General features: G+C 39.7%; 3 protein-coding genes across 3 annotated transcripts; 2 read left to right on the forward strand and 1 right to left on the reverse strand.

The window, feature by feature from the left end:
* Positions 1–7574: 7574 nt before the first annotated feature.
* On the forward strand, positions 7575–9978 carry LOC110762691 (protein MIS12 homolog). Its single transcript, XM_021965362.2, has 7 exons — positions 7575–7750; positions 7837–7894; positions 8314–8433; positions 8612–8707; positions 8811–8946; positions 9401–9538; positions 9643–9978. The coding sequence occupies exons 1-7, from the start codon at positions 7629–7631 to the stop codon at positions 9702–9704; spliced, it is 732 nt and encodes a 243-aa protein (XP_021821054.2). The 5' UTR covers positions 7575–7628; the 3' UTR covers positions 9705–9978.
* Positions 9979–13274: 3296 nt separating this feature from the next.
* Positions 13275–15875, forward strand: LOC110754069 (uncharacterized). Its single transcript, XM_088252276.1, has 2 exons — positions 13275–13631; positions 14792–15875. The coding sequence occupies exons 1-2, from the start codon at positions 13275–13277 to the stop codon at positions 15665–15667; spliced, it is 1233 nt and encodes a 410-aa protein (XP_088108402.1). The 3' UTR covers positions 15668–15875.
* A 134-nt stretch (positions 15876–16009) lies between these two features.
* On the reverse strand, positions 16010–16354 carry LOC148294859 (protein STRICTOSIDINE SYNTHASE-LIKE 11-like). The gene has a single exon (XM_088252277.1). The coding sequence runs from the start codon at positions 16352–16354 to the stop codon at positions 16010–16012; it is 345 nt and encodes a 114-aa protein (XP_088108403.1).
* Between the last annotated feature and the right edge of the window lie 5444 nt (positions 16355–21798).

Genomic DNA, 21798 nt, shown 5'->3' on the forward strand with positions numbered 1-21798 from the left:
CAAGTTCCGGCCACTTTTTGGCCATGGCCCAAAAACAAAAGTTGCTCCACTAGTTGCCCTAATCACGTAGGTACATGTATTGTTAGGTGTTTTGAGAGTTTTCCGGTTGCTAGAATTTTCTCAAGCCACCCACGCACTGCCGGTGCGTGGGCCAAATTTGGGTGGCCCATTTGGTCCTAAAATGATCCCCATGTTGTCCAGAGCACGATGGTATGCTCGGATTTGAATGTGGTTATCGTTTGATGATCAAATGGATTTTTACATATTAGGCAATATTCAGGTTCAATATGTTCAAACCGTTGGATCGACTCCAATTCCAAATATATTGATCTAGGTATCTCTAGGATTATGTAGGTGTTGAATAAAAATGTGAACCTCCCAACATAATTTCACCACCACTAATTAAATAATGGGGTTTTATTATTTTAGGTTCAACCCATTCGAGATGCAAAGTCTCTTAATTACAATCCCTTGCTTCAAGGGAACACCCTTTGATTCCATCATAAAGAAACAGAACATGTGTGTTTGGTTTTGCAACGGCTCCCAAGTCCAACCTCAGGGTGCCTACGTATCCCTCGCGGGAATCAAGCCACTAGTAGTTCAAAGAATTGCAATGAGTGAATGACTCATTGCAAAAGGAAAGATTTTGTATGAATTTGATTGAGAAAGTGTTTGAGTGAATTTAGCTGAATAAACCAGGGATTCGATTTTGATGTGTGTTTGGGGTGAATTTGGTTAAGAACGAACCAGGGATTCTGTTTGGATTTAAGATTTGGGCGGTTGCATCTAGATTGAGTCTTTAGATTGCCTACGTACCATTTCGAAGGGATCAAACCAACGTAGTTCGGAATTGATTTGTATGGAGAGAGATTTGATTTGTGAGAATTTGGTTGATGTAACCAGTGATTCAAATTTGGTTGCGGTTGTGTCTAGTAGGATGCTAGACTGCCTATGTATCCTTGACGGGATCAAACCAATGTAGTTCCAAAATGATTGGAAATTAATTTGCGTGGTTTTGTACCACTTGGGCCTTTGATGTGGTTTTGTACCACTTGGGCTTCAATTTGTTGATTTGGGAATTAATGGGCATTTTAGAATTCAAGCACATTAATCCATAATTTGCGGACTTGACACTTTGCACCAATTGCTCGCCAACTGGATTTGTTTAATGGACAAGTCCGTTGGGCTTGAGACTTGTTATGAACAAGCCCATTGTATTTGAGACCGTCAAGTCTTGGAATATTGGCTTGAGATCGCTGGGCCTTGAAAGAGGTGTACACTGGGCCAGTTAATTTTTGATTAATGCCTTTCCTTTCTCCAGCTAGTTCCTTCACGGACTGGTGCTAGAAATAAATGTCTTTTAATTTGATCAAGACACCCAAGGAAAAAAATCCTTCTCCCAGTGAAGTATTGATAGGCCGTATTGTTCCTTGTTGGATTTGAAGACAAGAGGCACAAGAAGAACAAGCCCTTTTCCGAATAGGATTAGACCTCAAGAATTTCTTTTTTAAAAAAAGGTATGTGTGCACCACAACTTGAGAGCACCAGCAATTAAAACGAGTGCGCTTGATATTTTGTTGTTATTCCAGACCAATTCGTACACCTTCACAGGCTGCCTGTTGGATCATCAAAAGAAGAAACATATTATTTCTTCCCCTCCTGAGGTTTCACATGGTAACCCCGTACCTTTCTTTAGTTTTTTATTTTATTTTATTCATTGAACTAACATCGCTTTTGCATAGGCAGCAAAAGCAACAGCAATAGAAGACATTCTTGTCAATTGGGTGACTTTGGGATTTTTCTTTGCAAGTGACGTGGAGCCAAAAGAAACAAATCCCCTTGTTGTCTGTTTGCTGTAACATCCCAAGGTTAATAACCAAAGAGATAAGCTTGAGACTTTCAATTGGTAGGAAGTGGAGTTCCACTTCGTTTTTCCTTGCTCATCACCAGCTGCCTTTGATTCTTTCAATTTGATTTATTTTTTGTTTGTTGTCCATCTCATGATTGAATGAGCTTTGGCTTTTGTGGCACCACAATAAGAGGAACCTAGAGAACTCTAGGATTTCCTCTACGCCTTTTCAAGAGAGTTGTGCACCAGTTTTTATTTTTTTGGTGATTTGCCCACCATGACAATCAACCCACACGAATTGCTGTTGAATTGGAGGTTAGACACATCTTTGAAAGCATTTGATCAGAGCTGCCTGTTGGAATAGAATATATGATTATTGAAATCATCATAGAAGACAATCTTTCCTGTTGATTGTGGTCTGGATGTTTGAAAACATCGCTAGAAATATTTGAGCAGCGCCAAGTCTTTGAGAGATCCCTAACTGTTTTTATGATGATAGAAGTCACCATAGCCAAGAATCCTCTTATGTGCTTGCTCTTCCTCTTTGTTCTTGCGGCTCCCTTGGGTGCTTACTCCTCAGAGTATTTGATTAAGGTTTACGCACCCATAATGGATTTTGTATCCCAGATTTTTTTGGGGTGTAAAACCCAAAGCCTTGATTGAGGGTGAAACACCCATGCTTTATTTCTAGGGTGCAATACCCAAACTTGTTTTCAGGGTGCAAACCCATATTTGTTTTCAGGGTGAAATACCCAAGCTTTGTTTCCAAGGTGCAAAACCCAATATTTGTTTTTAGGGTGAAATACCCAAGCTTTGTTTCCGGGGTGCAAAACCCAATGCTTTGATTTCAGGGTTTATTACCCAAAGATAGATTGAACATCTAAGAAATTTTGATTCAAGGGATGCCCTCCCAAAATTTGATTTATGGGTTTTATACCCAATCATGGGAGACTTCAAGAGAGGAGTCTTGTTGCAGATGCATCTTTGATTACTTTTGTCTTAATTTCCTCTCCAGTCTTTCAGCTATTCTTCTCTACCTTTGTGGCCTTGCGAGCTTTTTTTTTTCCTTTGAAGCCTCCTCCTTTATTTTTGTATCTCCCCCCAGGCTGTTGGCTCCCTCATTGCTTTTTATAAGCTTCCTTTGGATCAACACCAACCAGAGGACTTTCAATTCTTTTTTCCCTTGAAGATCGGCGGAGCCCCTAAAAAATCGGAACTTCCAACCTCTCTTGAGATTGGCTGCTCAAAGTCCCATTTATTCTGAACTCCTTTCTTGCACCTAGATTACCAAGCTTCAAGGAAAATGAGGGCACTTGCACGTGGGATCCACCCCACTAATCTTTGGCTTTGAAATTTGAAAAGCATATGGGATAATTGGATTTAATTGCTTTTTTGTTTTGTTTCTTTGAAACACTTATCATCTATATTAGATCAGGGTTGCTGGACATGGGCTTAGACAAACACAACCCATGTGATTTTATTTATTTATTTATTTATTTTTGGTTCAACAATAGGAACTCACGGATCGAGAATCGGAGTCCCGGATTCTCCGAACCAATGATTCAAGGTTTACGTAATACGGTGACCGCTCGATCGTGCAATCGGGAGCGATCCGATTGCTCGATCGAGATCAAACTCTCGCTTCATGTTAAGTAGACCTTGTCGGACTTATAGGAACGTTCAGATCAGACATCGGAGGTTGTGAACCCCGTAGGCCCAATTGGTCAATCCCGCGATCAGGGTTAACCCGAGCGTTGGATCGTGACGAGACTTTTAGAATGAGCTGAACTTATGATTATGGACCAATAGGAATTGGCATATAACAAATTGAGGTTGTGAGCCCTACGAGTATAGTTAATTTAGATTGTCAGCTTTGTCGGCTCGGTTGAGGCCATTAGTAGTTTTCCTCAAGGGAATTTTGTTGTTGTTATCTTTCTTTGTAATTGGGGGGTTGTTTTAGAATGATATCATACTATGCAAGATTATTTATATGTTTATGAGTTACTATGTAATCACTTTTACTTTTTGAGTATATTATATTATGTTTAGTTGTGTAGAGTTGGGAATGGTTTGTTAATCGGATTTTGACGTGAATAAGAAATTAATTAAATATCTAAGTATATGTCTATATTTAATATATATACTCAGTGGCTTGAAAATGATGAATTATGGATACTAGTTCTCAACAACATGTGGTACATATTTAAATGTAGTTGAGAACAGTTTTGAAAGATGATGCATGGTTAAATTCAATTAAGGAATGTTGTGATTGATCTCGTTTTAATAAAGGATTTGTGTAAGTGGATTTATGGAATAAGAGGAATTTCATGATAAGTTTTAGAATATGGTTTTCAAAACCACCACGGGAGTACCCCCCCACCCCCCCAAGTTGTCTTTGGAACAGTCTTGTCATTTATGATAATGCCCCACGAGTTTCGGGGACGCTTGGATCGTGTGGTGTGAGGATTTGCGTTCTCAGGTTGATTATATCTTCCTAGGTCCTGCAAGGGGATTTGACGGATATGCTTTCTTGGGCTAACTATATGTCCCCCGAGTTCTGCGAGGATGTGCGTTCTCAGACTGACTATATGTCCCCCAAGTTCTATGAGATTGTAACATACATGGTACTTGGAATTGACGGAATATTATTTGAAATTGACGGAATATTAGTGGAATTGACGGATTATGAATGGGGGTTCGTCTAGGTGGAGAGTATTTGAGTTTTGAGATGTTTTAAACTAAAACTGATGATTTTATCTTGGTACTTATTGGTAAAAGTTTTAATACATGTTTTCCGATTTATGGGACAAGGATTGAGGGTTTTCTAAGTTTCAAGGATTTTATACAATTCACAACTAATTTCTTAAGTGACGAGTTTGTTTTACATGTGAAAGATGGAAACATGTTTTATTTAAACCGTTGATATTGACATTAAGGTTTCACGTGGCCAATGTTATTTTAATAATTTTCTCGTTTTCTTACTTATTTGTAATGAGCTCTATATATCCATATTTGCATATGCACTTATGTGATGGGTGGAAGGTTGTTCTAGAATCAAAATCTTTTGTTTAAGTTGTAGAGGATTAATTAGAGTTGAAGCTTTTGGTTTAGGGAAGTGTGAAAGAACTACGTGTGGCTTGATTCCTTGATAAGGCTACGTAGGCAACCTAGAGTTACTAAGTGCATCCACAATATCAAGTGCTGGAAATTTGTTCAGTTAGGTCATATTGGAACTTGATAAAGTATTCATGTCGTTCTAAGAGTTGAGACCACATTCAAATGGCAAAATGATTTATTTGGTATAAAGAGGCCTGAGGCCATTCAGAGTTATTTGTCTGATGCATGCTGAACGATTGAGATTTAGTTTTCAATATTAACTGTATATTTTATAGTGGGAAATTTATTGGGAAATGTCTGATTTACAGGAGAGACTTTGCCGATTTTTCGACAGAAGTCAAACATTAAAAGAATTTTTGAGTTTTAGTTAGAAAGGTAATTTGGTCAAGTATGCCCGGCACCGGCCAGGTGTTGGACATGCACAGGGTTTGACACAGATTCCAAAGTGGAATTTCGGTAGGGTTCTGTCAGTGTTAGTGAGATCCTAGTTTACTTAGGAGATTTATTTCCTAGTCTATTAGAACTCTATTTCTTTCCTTTTGTACAGATATTGTGTAATTAGGATTTTATTTTGTTTTCTAGTTTAACCATACTAGGATTATACCTTTGTATTATAAATACCTCATTTTAAAGAATGAAATACAACTGAAAATATTCTACTTATATTATTTGACTTAAAATGTTGTATTTTTAGAACTTGAGATTATGCAGTGAACCACTTGAATAGGGGAGTAAAAAGTGGCAAGTAGAAATTAAAAGTGAATTAACAGGCAATTATAGAATAACTATAGGTAGGGAGTGGCTCACGTTTGCAAGAGAGAACCAACTTCTAGTTGGTGACCATGTCGTTTTCAGGGTCCTTCCCTCCACTATGGAGTTTATGCTGGTTGGTGTTTATCGCCACAACCCAGCTACTCCTCACTGTGCTTCCTCCTCTGGTGTTCGTCCACATGAGGCCACTAGCAGAGACCAAGATCTGTCGGAGGTATAAATCCACTCCTTACTCTTTTCTTTCCATTTCCCTTTTTGTTTTTCTCTTCATTTTTGTTGTTGTGGAATGATATCTTACATAGGTGGTACAAAAGCTTCATAATTTGGAGTTGCCAGGAAGAAAGGACACGATTAGGAAACTAAAAGAGGATATAGCGTTGTTGGAGCAAGGGGTATCTGGGATTGAAAAACCTAGAGCCAATAAGGTAAAGCAGGTGTTCTTCACGTTTCCAATTTGAAATTGAGCAGGTTTTTGGGGTTTTAATGCCTCTTCACTTATATATATATTTGACTTAGATGCATTTCTGCTTTCCATGCAGGGTAAAGATATTTCTGTTGCCCTTCAAATACGTATAAATGATGCCATGCAAATGGAGACAGAAGCTGGCGAATCCCAAGTTCAATCAGAGGTATAAATCCACTCATTTCTATCTTCTTTCCATTTTCCTTTTTGTTTTTCTTTTAATTTATTGATAGTGGAATGATATCTTACATATGTGGTACAAAAGCTTAACGATGAGATAAAGCTTCGTAATGAGGAGTTTGAAGCAAAAGAAGAAACAATAAGGAAACTAAGAAATGAATGATTGTTAGCGGAGCAGAGGATTTTTGGACTTGAGCAAAGGACATCTGAACTTGAGCAAAGGATATCTGCATAGTTAACATCACACGCCGGCAGTTCGGTGTCCCTTGTCTTTAGCAAATATGGTGGATGACCTTATGCGGGCACTTGCACTTCTGATGGTATAATTCTCAAATATGAAGGAAAAGGACCTAATGCTAGTTTTGTAGATTTGGGACAAGACTATCAAATCTAGTTATAGTGGACTGATCAATTTCATCATCATTAATTGTCTTCCTTTACTAGTTAGTGATAGTTGATCAAGTTGTCTTAGTTTAAACTGGTCATTTCTTTCTAGTTTGCCCTTGTTTTACTGATCCTGATCCTCTCTTTTTTTGTCCTTTTTTCTAATTTTTTTTTTAATTGGTAGACTATTTACCAATACCAACAAAATCCAACTGATACCTTTTAATTATTTACCAATACTGGTACTCAAAAACAGGCTCAACTTACCCAATAATGTGAAAAAGCCCAAAAGTAGGCCCCATAATGTGAAACAAATCCAAAAGTCGGCCCAATAAGATGAAACAAGCCCAGAAGTAAGCCCAACGGCTCGAAAACATGCCCCGAAGTTGGCCCACAAATGTCAAAACGGGCCCAAATGTGGGCCCAAAAACATGAAAATGGCTCTCTCAAACGATCCCCAGTAGTCAGCCCAATAACATGAAAAATAGGCCCGACATTTGGTTTACCATTAAATTAATTCGATGCCATACGCACTATTTTGTATCTATCTACTTAGTAATATCAAGTTGTCATGGGTATTTGAAATTTCGGAGACATTCGGGTAGCCACTGACAAATTAGAAAAACAAAAAATATTTTTGGAGTGAAAAATTTAGGGCCTTTCTTCAGTTGTTAGTTCCTCCACCGAAAAAAACAAATAATTTTAAAAACAAAAAGAAAGACAGGAGACAGATTACACTTGACGTGGCAGAATGCCGTGGATCCACGTGTCCGCTCTGTTCTCCTAAATATTTCCACTTTCAAAATTCAAGTCCAATTTTCCCATACTTTTCAAAGTGCGCCATTTTACACAGCCACTGCGAGAATGGAAGGCAGTGAAAGCGAGGCAGTGTTCGATTCGCTGAACGTTAATCCGCAGCTGTTTATCAACGAGTTCTTCAACCTCGTCGATGATTTGGTCGATGACGCTTGCAATCATTTCCACCAGTAACTCTCTCTTTCTCTTTCTCTCTCTGAAAACCTAAATCAGCGGCTGCTTATGGCATTTTTATTTTTCTGATGATTTCCTCCAGACAAGCATCAACCTCCCTGAAGATCGAGGGCACTGACAGAACCCAAGATTTATCCAAGGTATAAATTTCACTCCTTGCTCTTTTTTTTTTCTTGTTTTGCCTAATTTGTTATCATTTCAATTCATTCCATAATTCGAGGGCTTGTTCCTTTGTACAAATTTCTCGAATTGATGTGTGTTTGTGTGAGTGAGACTATGTGTTTGTTAGTGAACGCATTCTTTCTTTTGGGAGTTGGTCCATATTATTAGTAAACTTGAATTTTAGCTTTTTTTAACTTTGAATTCTCTTGGTGCTTGATACATTGCATCGGATGATTTACATAAGGTCAAATGAAACAAACACATTTCACCATGGATTTAAACAAAATTGTTTGAGGATTATATTTTTCTCATTCTAACTAATAGGAGATGCAATCTTTTTTTTTATTTTTAAATTCTTGTTGGGTCTGGTCAGTTATTTATCTGTTTTTCTGTGCAGGGTATTAATGTTATTCGCAAAAAGGTTCAATCAGATATCGATAAGCGGCTAACTATGTGGGAGCAGCACTGCCATAACCACTTTTTTCAAGTTCCTGAGGGGTTCATGCTGCCCAGAAGTGTAGGTTTTTTTTTTTTCACTTATTCGATGCTTTCAAGTCAGTTTTATCCACACTCCTATTGTGAGAGAAAATAATTGGTTTATAGGAATTGCAATGTGGAGTGTGTACATTGGAAGTAATACTTTTCTATTCCATAAACCTTGTATAATTCAATAACTAAAGAAAATTACTTTCTAGGATGAAACTCCTGTCGACACTTCTATATGTCAAAATGCAATCTGTGACTCAGACTTGGATGCCCAGTTGGATTTATTAAGGAACAACCTTACTAAGGTAATTACTATATACTAGAAGTAGCAAGGATCTCATGTCTGCATAAAATTGTGGTTTCTTTCATTTCCTGATTGGCATCTATTTTAACAAAATACGTTTACAGGTTGGTAAGGAGTCTGCTGCACTGAACCGAGAGCTCAAATCATTAGAACGACAGTCTGCATCTAACGATCATATTTCTGCCCTCAATGAGATTTCGCTACTATATGACCAAAACTCTTATCATGAGATGTTCCAAGGTAACTAACTAAATACTCCCGACAAATATGTTCAAACTTAGTGTGCTTTAGCATCCGTTATAACTCATAATACTAGAAGACATGGATTTACCTTAATGAAAGTTTTTCTTCTAATATATTAGGTGATTGGACCTTGTTCTGAACTTCTTCTGATGTTAAAACTCAACTCAAGGCAAAGATGTCTTATAGGTTTTTAGTCTGTCCTGTAGTTTTAGTAACTTTCTGGCTGCTATAGGTCCCTGAAATTGACAAAGTTACAATCATATTTGTTCTGCAGGAAAACTTGTATTTAGTAATCTGCTACTTTTACCATTTCTTGTTTCAAGACTACTGAGTGGGAAAATCCATACATTTACGCGTTCAAGTTGTGTTTGTATTAACTGTTTTGGATCTTGAGTTTCTGTTGCTGTATCTTAAAAGACGAAAAGTTTTAGTAGATTTTTGTTTCATACAGAGATGATGAAGACAGCATCAGAACTTCGGACAAAAATAGGCAAGCTGAAGACCAGAAAGATAGAAGAAACCGAACACAATAAAGCAGATAAGATTTACAACCCACACAGAGATCCATCTATGATGGGTATCGGCAAAGGTAATAGCTATGGAGTATTTATGTTCAACTTTTGGTCTTGCAATTCAAACTTATTTTAGGACGTTGGATTTCCTTGTTTGGTTACAAGATATTCTATTTTGCAGGGTTCTCTAGTGCGAAGTTGGAAGATCTTCAAGAAGTTTTAGTCCATTTGAAAAACAGGTGAACTTGATGTACACTCTATTTTGCAGGCTTCTCTGATGCGGAGTTGGAAGATGTTCAAGAATTTTAAGCCAATATAAAAAAGATGTGAAATTTATGTATGATTTCGTCACCCTTGTAGTACACAAGTCATGCCTTAGGGCAGTTGTAAGTCTTCCCCCACTCTTCCATGAACTTGGAATGTATTGTTTATGTTTGAGGTGTAATCGCCTATCCTATATTATAGCCTGTACTATATGATATTGCATTGATTTTAGGCAATGGCGCTTTTCCGGCAATGCATTGATTAAATTACTTTTAAATTTTTTTCTTTTTCAGAAATTGCTTGTTCCTTAATAGAGAGGAAAGGTTCATTGGGTTTGAGTTCTTGTTCAAGAGGAGGAAAAATTAGACAGGGTCGTTTAATGTGCTTTAACCTCAAAGAAGAGAAGAGGAAAGCTTGATTATTCGAATAACGTAATGTGTGCTAGATAATTAAACATAGGACTGTATGTACGTCTGCAGTGACATACATAAGGCAAATGTTAAGCACAACGCAACTGAAAAACTGTTGAAATTTGATCCACAAACAAAAGAAGTAACAGTGTTGTTAAGAGGACTTCCTTTGCCGCTAGGGACGGCGGTTAGTAAGGACGGTTCATTTGTCCTTGTTTCTGAATGCACTTTACAACAAAGAATCCAAAAGTTTTGGCTAACAGGTCCAAAAGCTAACACATCAGAAATTATTTACCATACTGTGGGATATCCGGTTAACATAAGAAGGAGAAGGAGCAGCAACATCAACAACACATCATCATCATCATCATCATCATCACGAGACTTTTGGGTGGCTGTGAACCGTTGATATAGATATGCTCATACGTCATTCGTGTCCACCTACCCCATGCATTTCTAATCAATGCATCTGGGCTTTAAATTACGACTGATGTGATAAAATTTGAATGTTTAGTGAAGTTAATGAGATCAATGAGTCATGCTACGTAGGATCTCCATTTGTGGATTTTGTTGGTGTTTACAGGATAACCAAAACTGAAGTTCAAAGACACAAAAAACAGAGCAATGCCAACTATGTGTTAAATAACAATTGTTGCCTTGCCTATTTAGATATTTACAAACAGCTTGATAATTAGAAGCGTGCTTTTGTTTTTTGTTTTTTTTTGGGGTGAAGCAAAGTTGTGGTTCTTAATTATGTTATGTTATGTTGTGCTCCTTCTATATGGTGTGATATAATATTAATCACAAACAGTCACGACCACTTGAGTCGTGACAACCATGATCATTTGATTCGTGCAATTTCCCGGTACAATGAGAAGCTTTGAAAATTTAAAACTTTAAAACAAGATCAAAAGAAGGAGAGCAAACCACAAACAATAGCATCTATAACATTTAATCACAAACAAACACACAACAAACCCGTTTGCTTAATTTGGTTGCTCAGAAGAAATAAGGAAAATAATAAATGTTGTATCACATGGGTATCCCAGAAAACTAAAGAATTTGACTTGTTTGACTTAAACAACACCAACTACCAAACTTATCAACCACTACTGCTTAGGAAATTAATGTCCATTTATTATTTACTCTTCTTACTTAGGTAAACTTTACAAAGAAAAAGGAAAGGAAAGATTTTTGTTGAAATTGGACATAGCATACATAAACGAAGGAATCCAAGAATATATTTGCTCGTGGTGGAGGTGGAGCCCAAGTAGGAAACTCCTTGGTGCCCAAGCCAATGCCTAAGGGAATCTATAATTCAATGGAACAAACAAACTCACAGAGACCGTGGTCCTTAAGACACTCCCTCCAAACAAATTACTGAAATTCATAGGAACTCTAAAAAAAAAAAAACTCAAGACACTCTCTGAGCAGAGAGAACAAAGAGAAGCTAAGCTTTGCTTTGAGATGAAGAAACCAGTGCCAGTGTATTACACCACCTCCGTCCTCCTGAAAGTATGCCGAAGTAATCATGTCGTCGGAAAATGTTAATGTATGCATTTTGAGTATTTCTTTTGGCTTTCCTTGACAATTTTGTAATAGGATTTTTATTGTTTTTATCAAGCTCAAGTTTAGATTAAGAATTACTTCTCTAGGTATGCTTAATTGGCTACATTATGATGGACAACAATGGGTTTGACAAAAGGTAAATTTTGCATTGTATTACATAGCATTTTCTAACTTCTGAAGATTATGACTAGTCATCCTTCTTTTGTATGACTAGTCAACCTCTGCCTTAGTAGGAATTCCAGCTCACTGTTCTAGCTGGATCCTACCCACATGAAAATATGCATCTAGCTAATTAAAACACTCTCTCATTTATATCTAGGTCAGATTCAAGACTGATTTCTTCAAGAGTATGGTTTCTTGAAGAAATTGGTAATTCTCCTTTCAATCCAAATTTTGGTTTTGGTCTGAGTTGGAGCTTGCAAGCTAGTGCCATGGGATGAACGAGCTGGAGAAGGAGCTGCCATTGCCATGAAGAACTGAGCTTCAAGTTTTGCTAAGTTGGAGAAGAAGATTGCACGAAGGAGGTATAGCTCATCTTCCTAAATAGATCTAGGTGTTTCTTAAGCTTGGTTGTGTTTCCTTTGTAAGAATCTTTTTCTACTTAGTGGATTGCCTGGTCGGTTGATGACTCCCAGTTTTTCCAAATGGTGGGTTTCTCGGTAAACAAATTCTGTTTTGCATATTTGTAAATTTTTCTGGGTTTGTGTTCTTGGTGGTTGACTAGTCATCTTTATCTGCTGTTTGCTGTTTACTTGATAATGATGATTTCACACACTTTCACCATAGTTGTTGCTAGCACAGGGGATGCCTAGATTGACGGGTCCTTCTGAGTGCCTAGGTTGTCACTAGTAATCTTCTAGGGTTGCAGGTACTTTGTGGCATACTCTGTGTGTTCTCTTGATTGTGGTTGTTCATGGCTAGCAGTTGACTAGTCATATGTGTATTTGGTCAAGGTCTAAAGTGTGTGTAGATTGTTGTGTTGTTGTGTCTTGTTTGTGTCGTTAAATTTACCCATCGTCACCTAAGTACCAATTTCAGAAAAGCCGATATTCCTCCTCCTCCTCAAATTCAACTTCCAACTCCAACAACTCTTGTTGGTCCTCCATTGCTCAGCAGATTAACGGCTAATAACTATAATGATGGTTCCAACAAGAACCCTATCCCTAACCCCTGCCTCCGTCTGTTTTTCGACATCAAACCACCTGCATACTGGAGGGGCACCCCCCAATTTTCCGATGACTATCTCCAGCAACTGCTGCCGCAAGCCTGGTCTCACAGCCCCCTCACCACACTCAAGCTCATCTTCAATCTACGTCACCGACGTGGTAAATTTGACGATCAAGCCTTCTACATGGCGGCGTACTAGCTCTACCAATACCACCCGAAGACCCTTGCCTGCAACGTCGTTGCTATTGCTGCCTCCTTTGGCACTTTCTTAGACCTTCTCAAGATTCTGTACCGCACTTTGCAAGGCAAAGACCAATTGCCCAGTGCTCGTTTCTACCTACCGATCACAAAAGGCATCGAGGGTCGTACTTGGATGAGGAGGAGGAGGGAGAAGATCTTGGCCATGGCAAAAAAGGCTGTTGAGAGGTACCAGCTTGACCCCAATTACCGCATCTTACACGACGCCGTCTCTGATATTTACGCTCTGTGCCTCAAGTTTGACATTCAGAGCTTGAAAAATCATAAGATTACCAGTGATGATCAGCCTGAGTGCTTGGAGATAACCAGGGCGGCGGATTTTTTCCCTCACATCGACTCGTCTTACGATCGAGCCACTCTGCTCTGCGAGAGCATTGCGAAAAAGGTTTTTCCGCCAGGAGGAGGTGTAGAATCGGAGGAGGCCAACAATGATTATGCGTACAGAGTCAGGAAGCGGTTGTGGAAGGAGGTTTTGGTGCCATTGAAGAAAGCCTTGGCCACTGTTTGTGCCTGATAAATCACGGCCATAAGCTGGCCGAAGGAGCCCCTTTTCTCGGCCCTGGCACTTGTTCGTAAAAACTGAAACGCAGCGTTTCGCCAGGGTACTTCGCCTTCCTAAAGAAAAAAGAAGAAATACTAAGGCATGATCATCTCGGCCTCAAGCGCAGGCCGAGGCCGAGGCCGAACAAAATCACGGCCAAGGCATTAAAGGCAAATCATCACGTGACAGCAGGGTCCCAGGCTTCATTTAATGAAGTAGTGCCTGTTTAATGCAGCAAACCCATTGGCCACAAAGAAGCATTTAATGCATGAGGGAAGGTGGGAAGTGATTGAAGTCAGGATTTGGTGATGAGGATCAGAGTGATTAGACGTGGACATTCTCACAAGAATTCTGACAGCCTGAGATATTGGTTCACCAGCTATCCAGGCCATAAATGCGTCTCCACGGCCAAAAACTCAGAACCCACGATCAAGAGCGGCGGCCGAGATTCACCGGGATTTCTGGGGTCACACCACCATACTTCACGATCCCAAATGTCGATTGGACTGCCCAATTGCTCCAATCAGGCTCCACCATGCAGTTTTTTAGCCTCGATTACTCCTCCAGAGACTCTTCCTATAAATACAAGACTCGAGCTACATTCAAAGGGTTCAACACCAAAACAAAGCCTCCCACGGAGCAACTTATTTTTTCCTGTAATGCACTTTCAATATCTTTACTTGCTTTCCTAGGAGTAGTGTTAGATTGTAAGGAGAATCCATTGATCAATATATCATACGACCCTTGATTTTCAAGGCGCCGGAGCACCATCCTTGTTGTTCGTTCACTCACCCCATATATCACACGACCGTCGCTCCCTGAGCAGCACGCCGGAGCACCGCCCAAAACCCACCACCAACACCATCACTCAACGGCCTTGTAGTTCAGGCCGTGAACCTAACAGCCGAGACCAGTTCCTCTCTCGGCTACAATCGTTTGATTAGGAAGACGAGTTCAAACAGGCGCACCACTTATCCATCCAACACTCATCAACACATCGACGCACGGTAGACCGTGCTGGCACGCCCGCGCACAACCGCACCGCACCCAAAAGCAGGAAACTGCGTGTTAACGCATATCCCCTCGGCCCGGAACTCCAGGCCGTGAGATTTGCGCGGCAGACAGCCACCCCTGCTTATACCGGTGGCAACAAATGGGGCTATGATCCAAGGTTCAAGCGAGAGCCCTGCGCGGTTGAGACTTATTTGGAGGACGTCGTCAAAGTCGGCAAGTCCAAGATTAAGGCAGGTGCTCTGCTTCCAAATGAGATCATAGGCTATCTTAAGAGAAGGATGGATAATGACGACGATGACGTGCATGATCTAATGGCTGCGGCTGGTCTTCAGTGGAAGACCATGGTAGAGGACTTCTACTTAAAGCAAGGCAAGTTTAAAAAGTGTTTGGTTGTATGTGATGTCGAGTCAAACAACAAAGTGTCGGTGGGTTTGGGGCTTCTGTTGTCTCAACTGAGTGAAGAACCATGGAATGGAAAGGTGATCACCTACAATGAGAACCCTCGGCTGGTTTCCATACAAGGCCATGATCTTAAGTCCAAGTACGAGTTTATGACAACAAAACTAGGCCCGTTGGATGTTGAGGTTAATTTTGAAAAGTTGTTTGATTTGATCCTGAAAGTGGCTGTGGATGAGAATTTGAAGCCGGAGCAGATGATCGAGAGGGTGTATGTGTTCACTCCCTCCAGCGGGGCCTATAATAGATGGGAGACTAGTGATTTTGAGGTAATGCAGAGAAGGTTTAAGGAGAAGGGATATGGGGATGTGGTGCCACATATTGTGTATTGGAATATCAGGGCACACATGTCTGTGCTGGAGATGCCTAATACACAACCAGGCTTAGGCTTCACCAAGTTGAGTGGCTTCGTCAACAACAATTTGGTCAAGTTCTTCCTGGACAATGGTGGGGATTTTGGCCCCGAACATGCCATGGGAGCTGCCATTTCTAGCCAAGACTATAAGAATCTAGTTATAGTGGACTGATCAATTTCATCATCATGTGATGAAATTGTTTACTTGTCCTAGTTTAATTGTTTCCTTTATGGATGATTGATTGAGTACTTACTTACTAGTCGGTGAAAGTTGATCAAGTTGTCTTAGTTTAAACTGATAATTTCTTTCTAGTTTGGCAAGGCCATGTTGCTGTAATATTTATTCCTTTAAGATCCAGCAAACTATTCTAAGTCTCGTCATTTTATCATTCGCCGGCCATTGGCCATTCCTGTAAGAAGGGCTTCACACTAAATCCTAGTGGAACACAAACTCATGTGCAAAAGTAGAAATCATAATCAAACTCTGCTAGTAACTCATAAAGGTGTAAAACTATTAAACAAGAGTTGTAGCAATCCTACAAGTTGCTATAGCAACTTCTTCAACTTGAGTGATGGATGAATTGCCGTATTGATCCAAAAGAATAATCTCATCAAGCACAGCGCCATCTGAGTCGATGAGAAGTGCAATTGGCACAATGAGCTTGCCCCTATGATTTATCAGTCTAGTTTCACGGTTCACCGCCACCCAAAAATTTCCTGATACGCTCCGTTTTATGTTGACCGGATGGTGACCAAAGTCGAGAATAATTTCTGATGTGTTAGCCTCTGTCCCGGTGAGCCAAAACTTTTGGATCCTTTTGCCTGCGTATTCAGAAACCAGGACAAACGAGCCATCCATACTATACTAACTGCAGTCCCAAACCAGAACAACCTTACTAAGGTAATTACTATATGCTAGAAGTAGCAAGGATCTCTTGTCTGCATAAAATTGTGATTTCTTTCATTTCCTGATTGGCATCTATTTTAACCAAATACATTTACAGCTTGGTAAGGAGTCTGCTGCGCTGAACCGAGATCTCAAATCATTAGAACGACAGTCTGCGAGATTCTTGTTAAGAGGGCTTTTTTTACCAAGTAGATAGATACACCATAGCGTATGGTATCGAATTAATTTAATGGTAAACCAAATGTCGGACCTATTTTTCATGTTATTGGGCTGATTACCAGGGTTGTTTTAGAGAGCCATTTTCATGTTTTGGGACCACAACTGGGCTTGTTTTGACATTTGTGGGCCAACTTCGGGGCATGTTTTCGAGTTATTGGGCTTACTTCTGGGCTTGCTTCATGCTGTTGGGCCGACTTTTAGATTTGTTTCACTTCATGAGGCCTGCTTTTGAGCTTTTTCATATTATTGGGCAAGTCCAGCCCGTTTTCGAATACCAGTATTGGTAAATACTTAAAAGGTATCAGTTGGATTTTTTTGGCATTGGTGAATAGCCTACCAGTAAAAAAACAAAAAGAGGATCAGGATCAGTAAAACAAAACTAGTGATAGGTTGTAAGTTAGTATTGTTATTGATTGCATGTGAGTTGGTTGATATTATTTTGTACAAGTTTTACTAAAAGATTTCTGATCTAAACTAGGAACTATCATGTATGTGAGATTTAGTTGAAATATTGCAATTTTTTCCTTTTCTAATAATTCTTTATTATTATCATATAGGTTACTGATTTGTTGAATCGGATGCAATTGCGTGCTGAGCAAGGTATTAAATATCGATATTATCCCCGATATTATTCTGATAATATCTGATTTTTGGGGGGCCGATATTTTAGCAACTAACCATGGTGTTATCGTCAATATATCGATATTATCCTGATAATATCGGGGAGATAACTTCAGCATTTTTATGAATGATTTGGGCAATATATCGAGATATTATCGATAATATCCCGATACGAAACCAAAAAAATACATGAAATTTTTTGAAAAGCCTCCCCTGTTGCGCATAGAGGGATTCGAACCCCTCCCATTTTACTCATTCAACACCTTAACCACCATATTAGTTATGTTTTTGTGAAAATATACTCATAACCAACCATTTCCCTACCCTTCATATCTCATTCCTGTTGGGATGGAATCAAGCGACTCATGGAAAGAATCCAAGACTCAATTTTCAAATGATTTTGCTTATGGACAACGTCAACCAATCTCGGATCCATATGGGTGGCATGTTAACAATTACATGCAAAACTATTTTGGGGATTTATCATTTGATGACTACTCTTCAAAATATACTTACTCTACACATAGAGATGATGAAGATAGTGAAAATTTTGAACCTCATAGGAACTTTATGTGGTACTAAGTCACTCATGTATTTTACCATGCAATGTATAAAGTGTAAAATATTGTAGTAATTCATTATATATAAATGATTATGGTGTGTTTAATCTTATTTCATTAATTACTACATATTTTCTACACTTACAGTGTTTGCCAGCTCGCTATATAATAAACTTAAATAAGTTAAATCCATCATGCAATGCATTTCCTTCCAATTTTTTGTGATAAACTAATAGATAATTGACTAAATAAACATCCTACAAAGTTTCAATAAAAATTTCTAAGTTTTTCTTACAATTTCCGTGGTTTTTATTCAATTTTTACCGATACCGATAATATCCCGATATTTCCTTCGATATTTCCGTGTTTTTGGACTTCCGATATTTCCGATACCACCGATATTTTAGACCTTGGTGCTGAGCAGTCTATATCAGGCGATATCACAGTATTTGTACCTCCAACCCAGAAGCGACATTCTTCATCCTTGTGATGTCATGGAGGTTCAACTAGAATTAGTCATAACAACCTTTTTGGATTATAAATCAAAACTTTTGTCATGTTTCTATAATAACCCATTTTCTTTCTTGTTTAGGATGTTGCAATTGCATATGGATATAATAATATCCCAAAGCGAAGTCCTGCATCTTTGAAGCCATTAGCCTTGAATGAGATCACTGACCATATCAAATTAGAGGTGAACAAAACTTTTTGGTTGATAAATAACAGTTTTAAGTTTTACCCTTCCATAGTTTACTTAATGAAGTGTTGTTTATTCTGACTTCTTTTATTCTGGGCTCGTGGAGAGAAAATTTTGCCATGTTAAATCGTAAAGATGATAAATCGAAGGTAGTGGTTGTTGGAAATCCTCGATCGTCTGATTTTGAACTTGTCTGAACCAGTCTGATGCCTGGCGTATTGAAAACTGTTGGTGACAACAAAGATCATCCAAAGCCCATAAAGGTATATGTTACAATTTTATCTTGCTTGAGCATGATTTCTTCTCATTTGGGTTTGCCACTTTTTTCCTCTAATAAATTAAAAAGGAATTTTAGCAAGGATGGATATATATGTAATTCACTTTACATTGACTAAATTTATTCAAGTCTCTCGCTCTCTCTCTCCACCTCAAACGTATAGTTTATAATCTTGTTTGTTAAGTTTGGTATCTTTTGAAAATGTTATTTCTTATTTGATATCTTCTTTATGTTATAAGCTTACTTTTAAATTTCTTCTCACTTTACATTGTTGAAGATTTTCGAAGTGGGTGATATAGCACTATTGGATGAGAGGAAAGATGTTGGTGCGAGAAATCAACGCCAACTAGCAGCTCTTTTCTGTGGTGCTAGCTCTGGGTTTGAGGTATGTATCATCACTTGATATTGTGCTAAGATTATAGCTGTAGATTAGCTCTAGGTTGGATTTAATTATCAGGCCCATTCCAGCACCTGCCCATGGCCCTTATAATTAAGGGGGTTAATGTTGAGGCCCAAAAAAATCCATGGTTGGGCCTGAATAAATTCCCGGCCCAAGACGATATATTATTGGAAAAAGACTCAATTTGAAGTATACAGAAGTCTGCCATGCACGAGCCATATCCTACATGCCATGCCAAATAGAAATCTATCACGATAGAAGCTGAGATTAAAATAATAAGGATGCACTTAGCACTGCAAATTCGTGCCAATTATCCTATCAAGCGTCATACTTAAAAAGCATGCCAAACGACATGCCATGCCAAGCGGGAAATTATTATCCCACAACAAGCTTAAGTGGGCCCAAGCCACTCAAATGCCCGGGGCTTGCTTGAGTGGGATTGTGGTATGGATGGTAACAAATTGTCATGGGACCCATTGATGGGTCGAGAAATGGAAGTCTCGGGTCGCTTGGGGGACTCGGGACTCAAGCCCATTTCTTAGGCCCAAATGTGGGTAAGCACAAGAGAGGGAATAGACCATTGCTCCAACTAGAGTAGCCTAACCAAAATAATCCATTACTTTTTTTTGGTGAAAACCAAGGTATCCCCCGCGCGATTGCGGGGACTAACCCTCGAGGTATTGTCGGGCGCAAAGCGGGGACCTCTCCCAACAAAGTCTGCTCTATTCACAAGCGCCTGGGATCGAACCCAGGACCTCTTGTTTAAAGGATCCAAGCCCCTTCCACTTGGACCAACTCCTGTTGGTAAAATAATCCATTACTTTAGATAGCCCATAAAAGCCCAAATATTTGGTGAATTTAGCCCACTTATTAAATGGCTTGGTTTTCTATATTAAAAGGCCCATACCACTTGAATTAAAAGAATCCAAGGCCTTCAGCACTTGGCTGAAGCAGAAAGCCATGAAAGGCCAAAGATTCACATGTGAGGGGCTGTTGGGAGAACGAATTCCAAGTGCAAGCATCCAAAGAAACCAAGGGGTATTGGCATATAGGAGAGGATGCTATCTCTTAAACCAGCAGGCGCTCTCATTTCCTTTCCTTCATCAGATTTGGCCATGAAAAGAGGAGGAAAGAGGAGAAAGAGGATGGGTGAAAATGGAAGCTCCCCTCTGAAGCAGTTGCCGGAAGAAGCCTGGAGCTCCCAAAAATCTCTGATTTTGTGGGATTGGGCAGAGCTGACTTTGCCACCATGAAGTAAGTCAAGAAAGAGGAGAAGAAAGGAAGAGGAAAGCTTAGCTAGATTGGGAAGAAACCATTAGGGTTTCTTGGAGAAGAACAAACCCCAGCAACTATAAATAGGGCCCCTTCTACCCAACACAACACAACCCACAACCTTCAGAGAGCAAGCTTTCTCTCTCACTTGCAAACCCAGCAATTTTCGTGCCATCCTTGCCCATTTTCCCTTATTTCCCCTGTTTTGGCAGATTGACAGAAGCTTTGACAAAGTCACTGGCAATCTGCCGGAAGCTACGAAAATCACCCAAAACTCTCCACCAATCCTCCTTAGAACCTCTCTTCCCTTCCATTAGAACCTCTGTCTCTCATAGGAACTCACAGCTCTCTCTCCTCAAGTGCTAAACCCATGATAATTTTGCTCCCATGCCATAATCTTCTCATGCAAAGGTAGAAGATTTATCTGTAATTTGTTGTTGTTTTCATTGGTGAAGGTAACCAAAGAGTTTCCTAAGGCGTCATCACCCTTTCGAGACATCTTTGGGGCTTAATCTTCGAACTCGGACACAAAAGGGACACTTGCATCAGATTGCTCTTTACAGTAGCCCAGCCCACTTGCTGCCGGAAGAAAAAGGCCCCTACATAAATTGGCGACTCTGCTGGGGATTAAGCCAATATCTGAACCAATGCCTCCAAAGAAGAAGACTAGAAGTAATAATATGACCTCTCAAGATGGGCCAGACCTTGGTGATTCAGAATCAAGGCAAAATGCCTCCTCTAGAGAAGAAGGACGTGCAAGTGAGGGAGCTTTCACCCTCTCAGACCTCATTGCTACCATCCATGCCATGGGAGAAACTCAGAAGGAGATGGCAGACACGATCAAGGAGCTGAAAAGTTCGGTCTCCAACCCAAGTGAAGAAAATGAGAGACACCCACAAGAGGAGTCTGCTGCTGCTGGAAAGGGGTCTGAACAAAAGGGACCATATTTTGTCACCCAAGAAGATGTCATTGTCATGCTGGAAAAGGAACTGCGTAGGAGCCAAGAGGATTGGAAGTACATTCCTCAACCACCATATCCATCAAACTTGCTCCAGCAGCCATATCCTAAGGGCTATGAGACACCAAGCTTTGTCCTCTTCGATGGGAGGAAAGGGAGCCCGAAGGAGCATGTCAATCGTTTCCTTGATGCCTTGGGACCACATGCCGGCAACCAAAACCTTCGGCTCCGCGAGTTCTCGAAGACCCTTACCGATCGTGCTTATACACATATGGTATACGACACTAGCACCAGGGTTTGTTCGTTCGTGGGAGGATTTGGCAAGTAGGTTCTGCAAAAAGTATTTCCAGCATGAGGAGAGAATCACAACCACTCAACTCAACAACACACGC

Source organism: Prunus avium, chromosome 4, assembly GCF_965620075.1.
Source record: "Prunus avium chromosome 4, drPruAviu1.hap1.1, whole genome shotgun sequence".
NCBI classification, from domain to species: Eukaryota; Viridiplantae; Streptophyta; class Magnoliopsida; order Rosales; family Rosaceae; genus Prunus; species Prunus avium.

What these genes read in the sequence shown, in the direction of transcription:
- LOC148294859 (XM_088252277.1), bottom strand. Translation starts at nt 16,354, where the DNA reads ATGGATGGCTCGTTTGTCCTGGTTTCTGAATACGCAGGCAAAAGGATC.
- LOC110754069 (XM_088252276.1), top strand. Translation starts at nt 13,275, where the DNA reads ATGGCAAAAAAGGCTGTTGAGAGGTACCAGCTTGACCCCAATTACCGC. An exon ending in TGAAGAAAGCCTTGGCCACT is followed by an intron (nt 13,632 to 14,791) that starts GTTTGTGCCTGA and finishes TTTGCGCGGCAG; the next exon opens with ACAGCCACCCCTGCTTATAC.
- LOC110762691 (XM_021965362.2), top strand. Translation starts at nt 7,629, where the DNA reads ATGGAAGGCAGTGAAAGCGAGGCAGTGTTCGATTCGCTGAACGTTAAT. An exon ending in GAACCCAAGATTTATCCAAG is followed by an intron (nt 7,895 to 8,313) that starts GTATAAATTTCA and finishes TTTTCTGTGCAG; the next exon opens with GGTATTAATGTTATTCGCAA. An exon ending in TTATCATGAGATGTTCCAAG is followed by an intron (nt 8,947 to 9,400) that starts GTAACTAACTAA and finishes TGTTTCATACAG; the next exon opens with AGATGATGAAGACAGCATCA.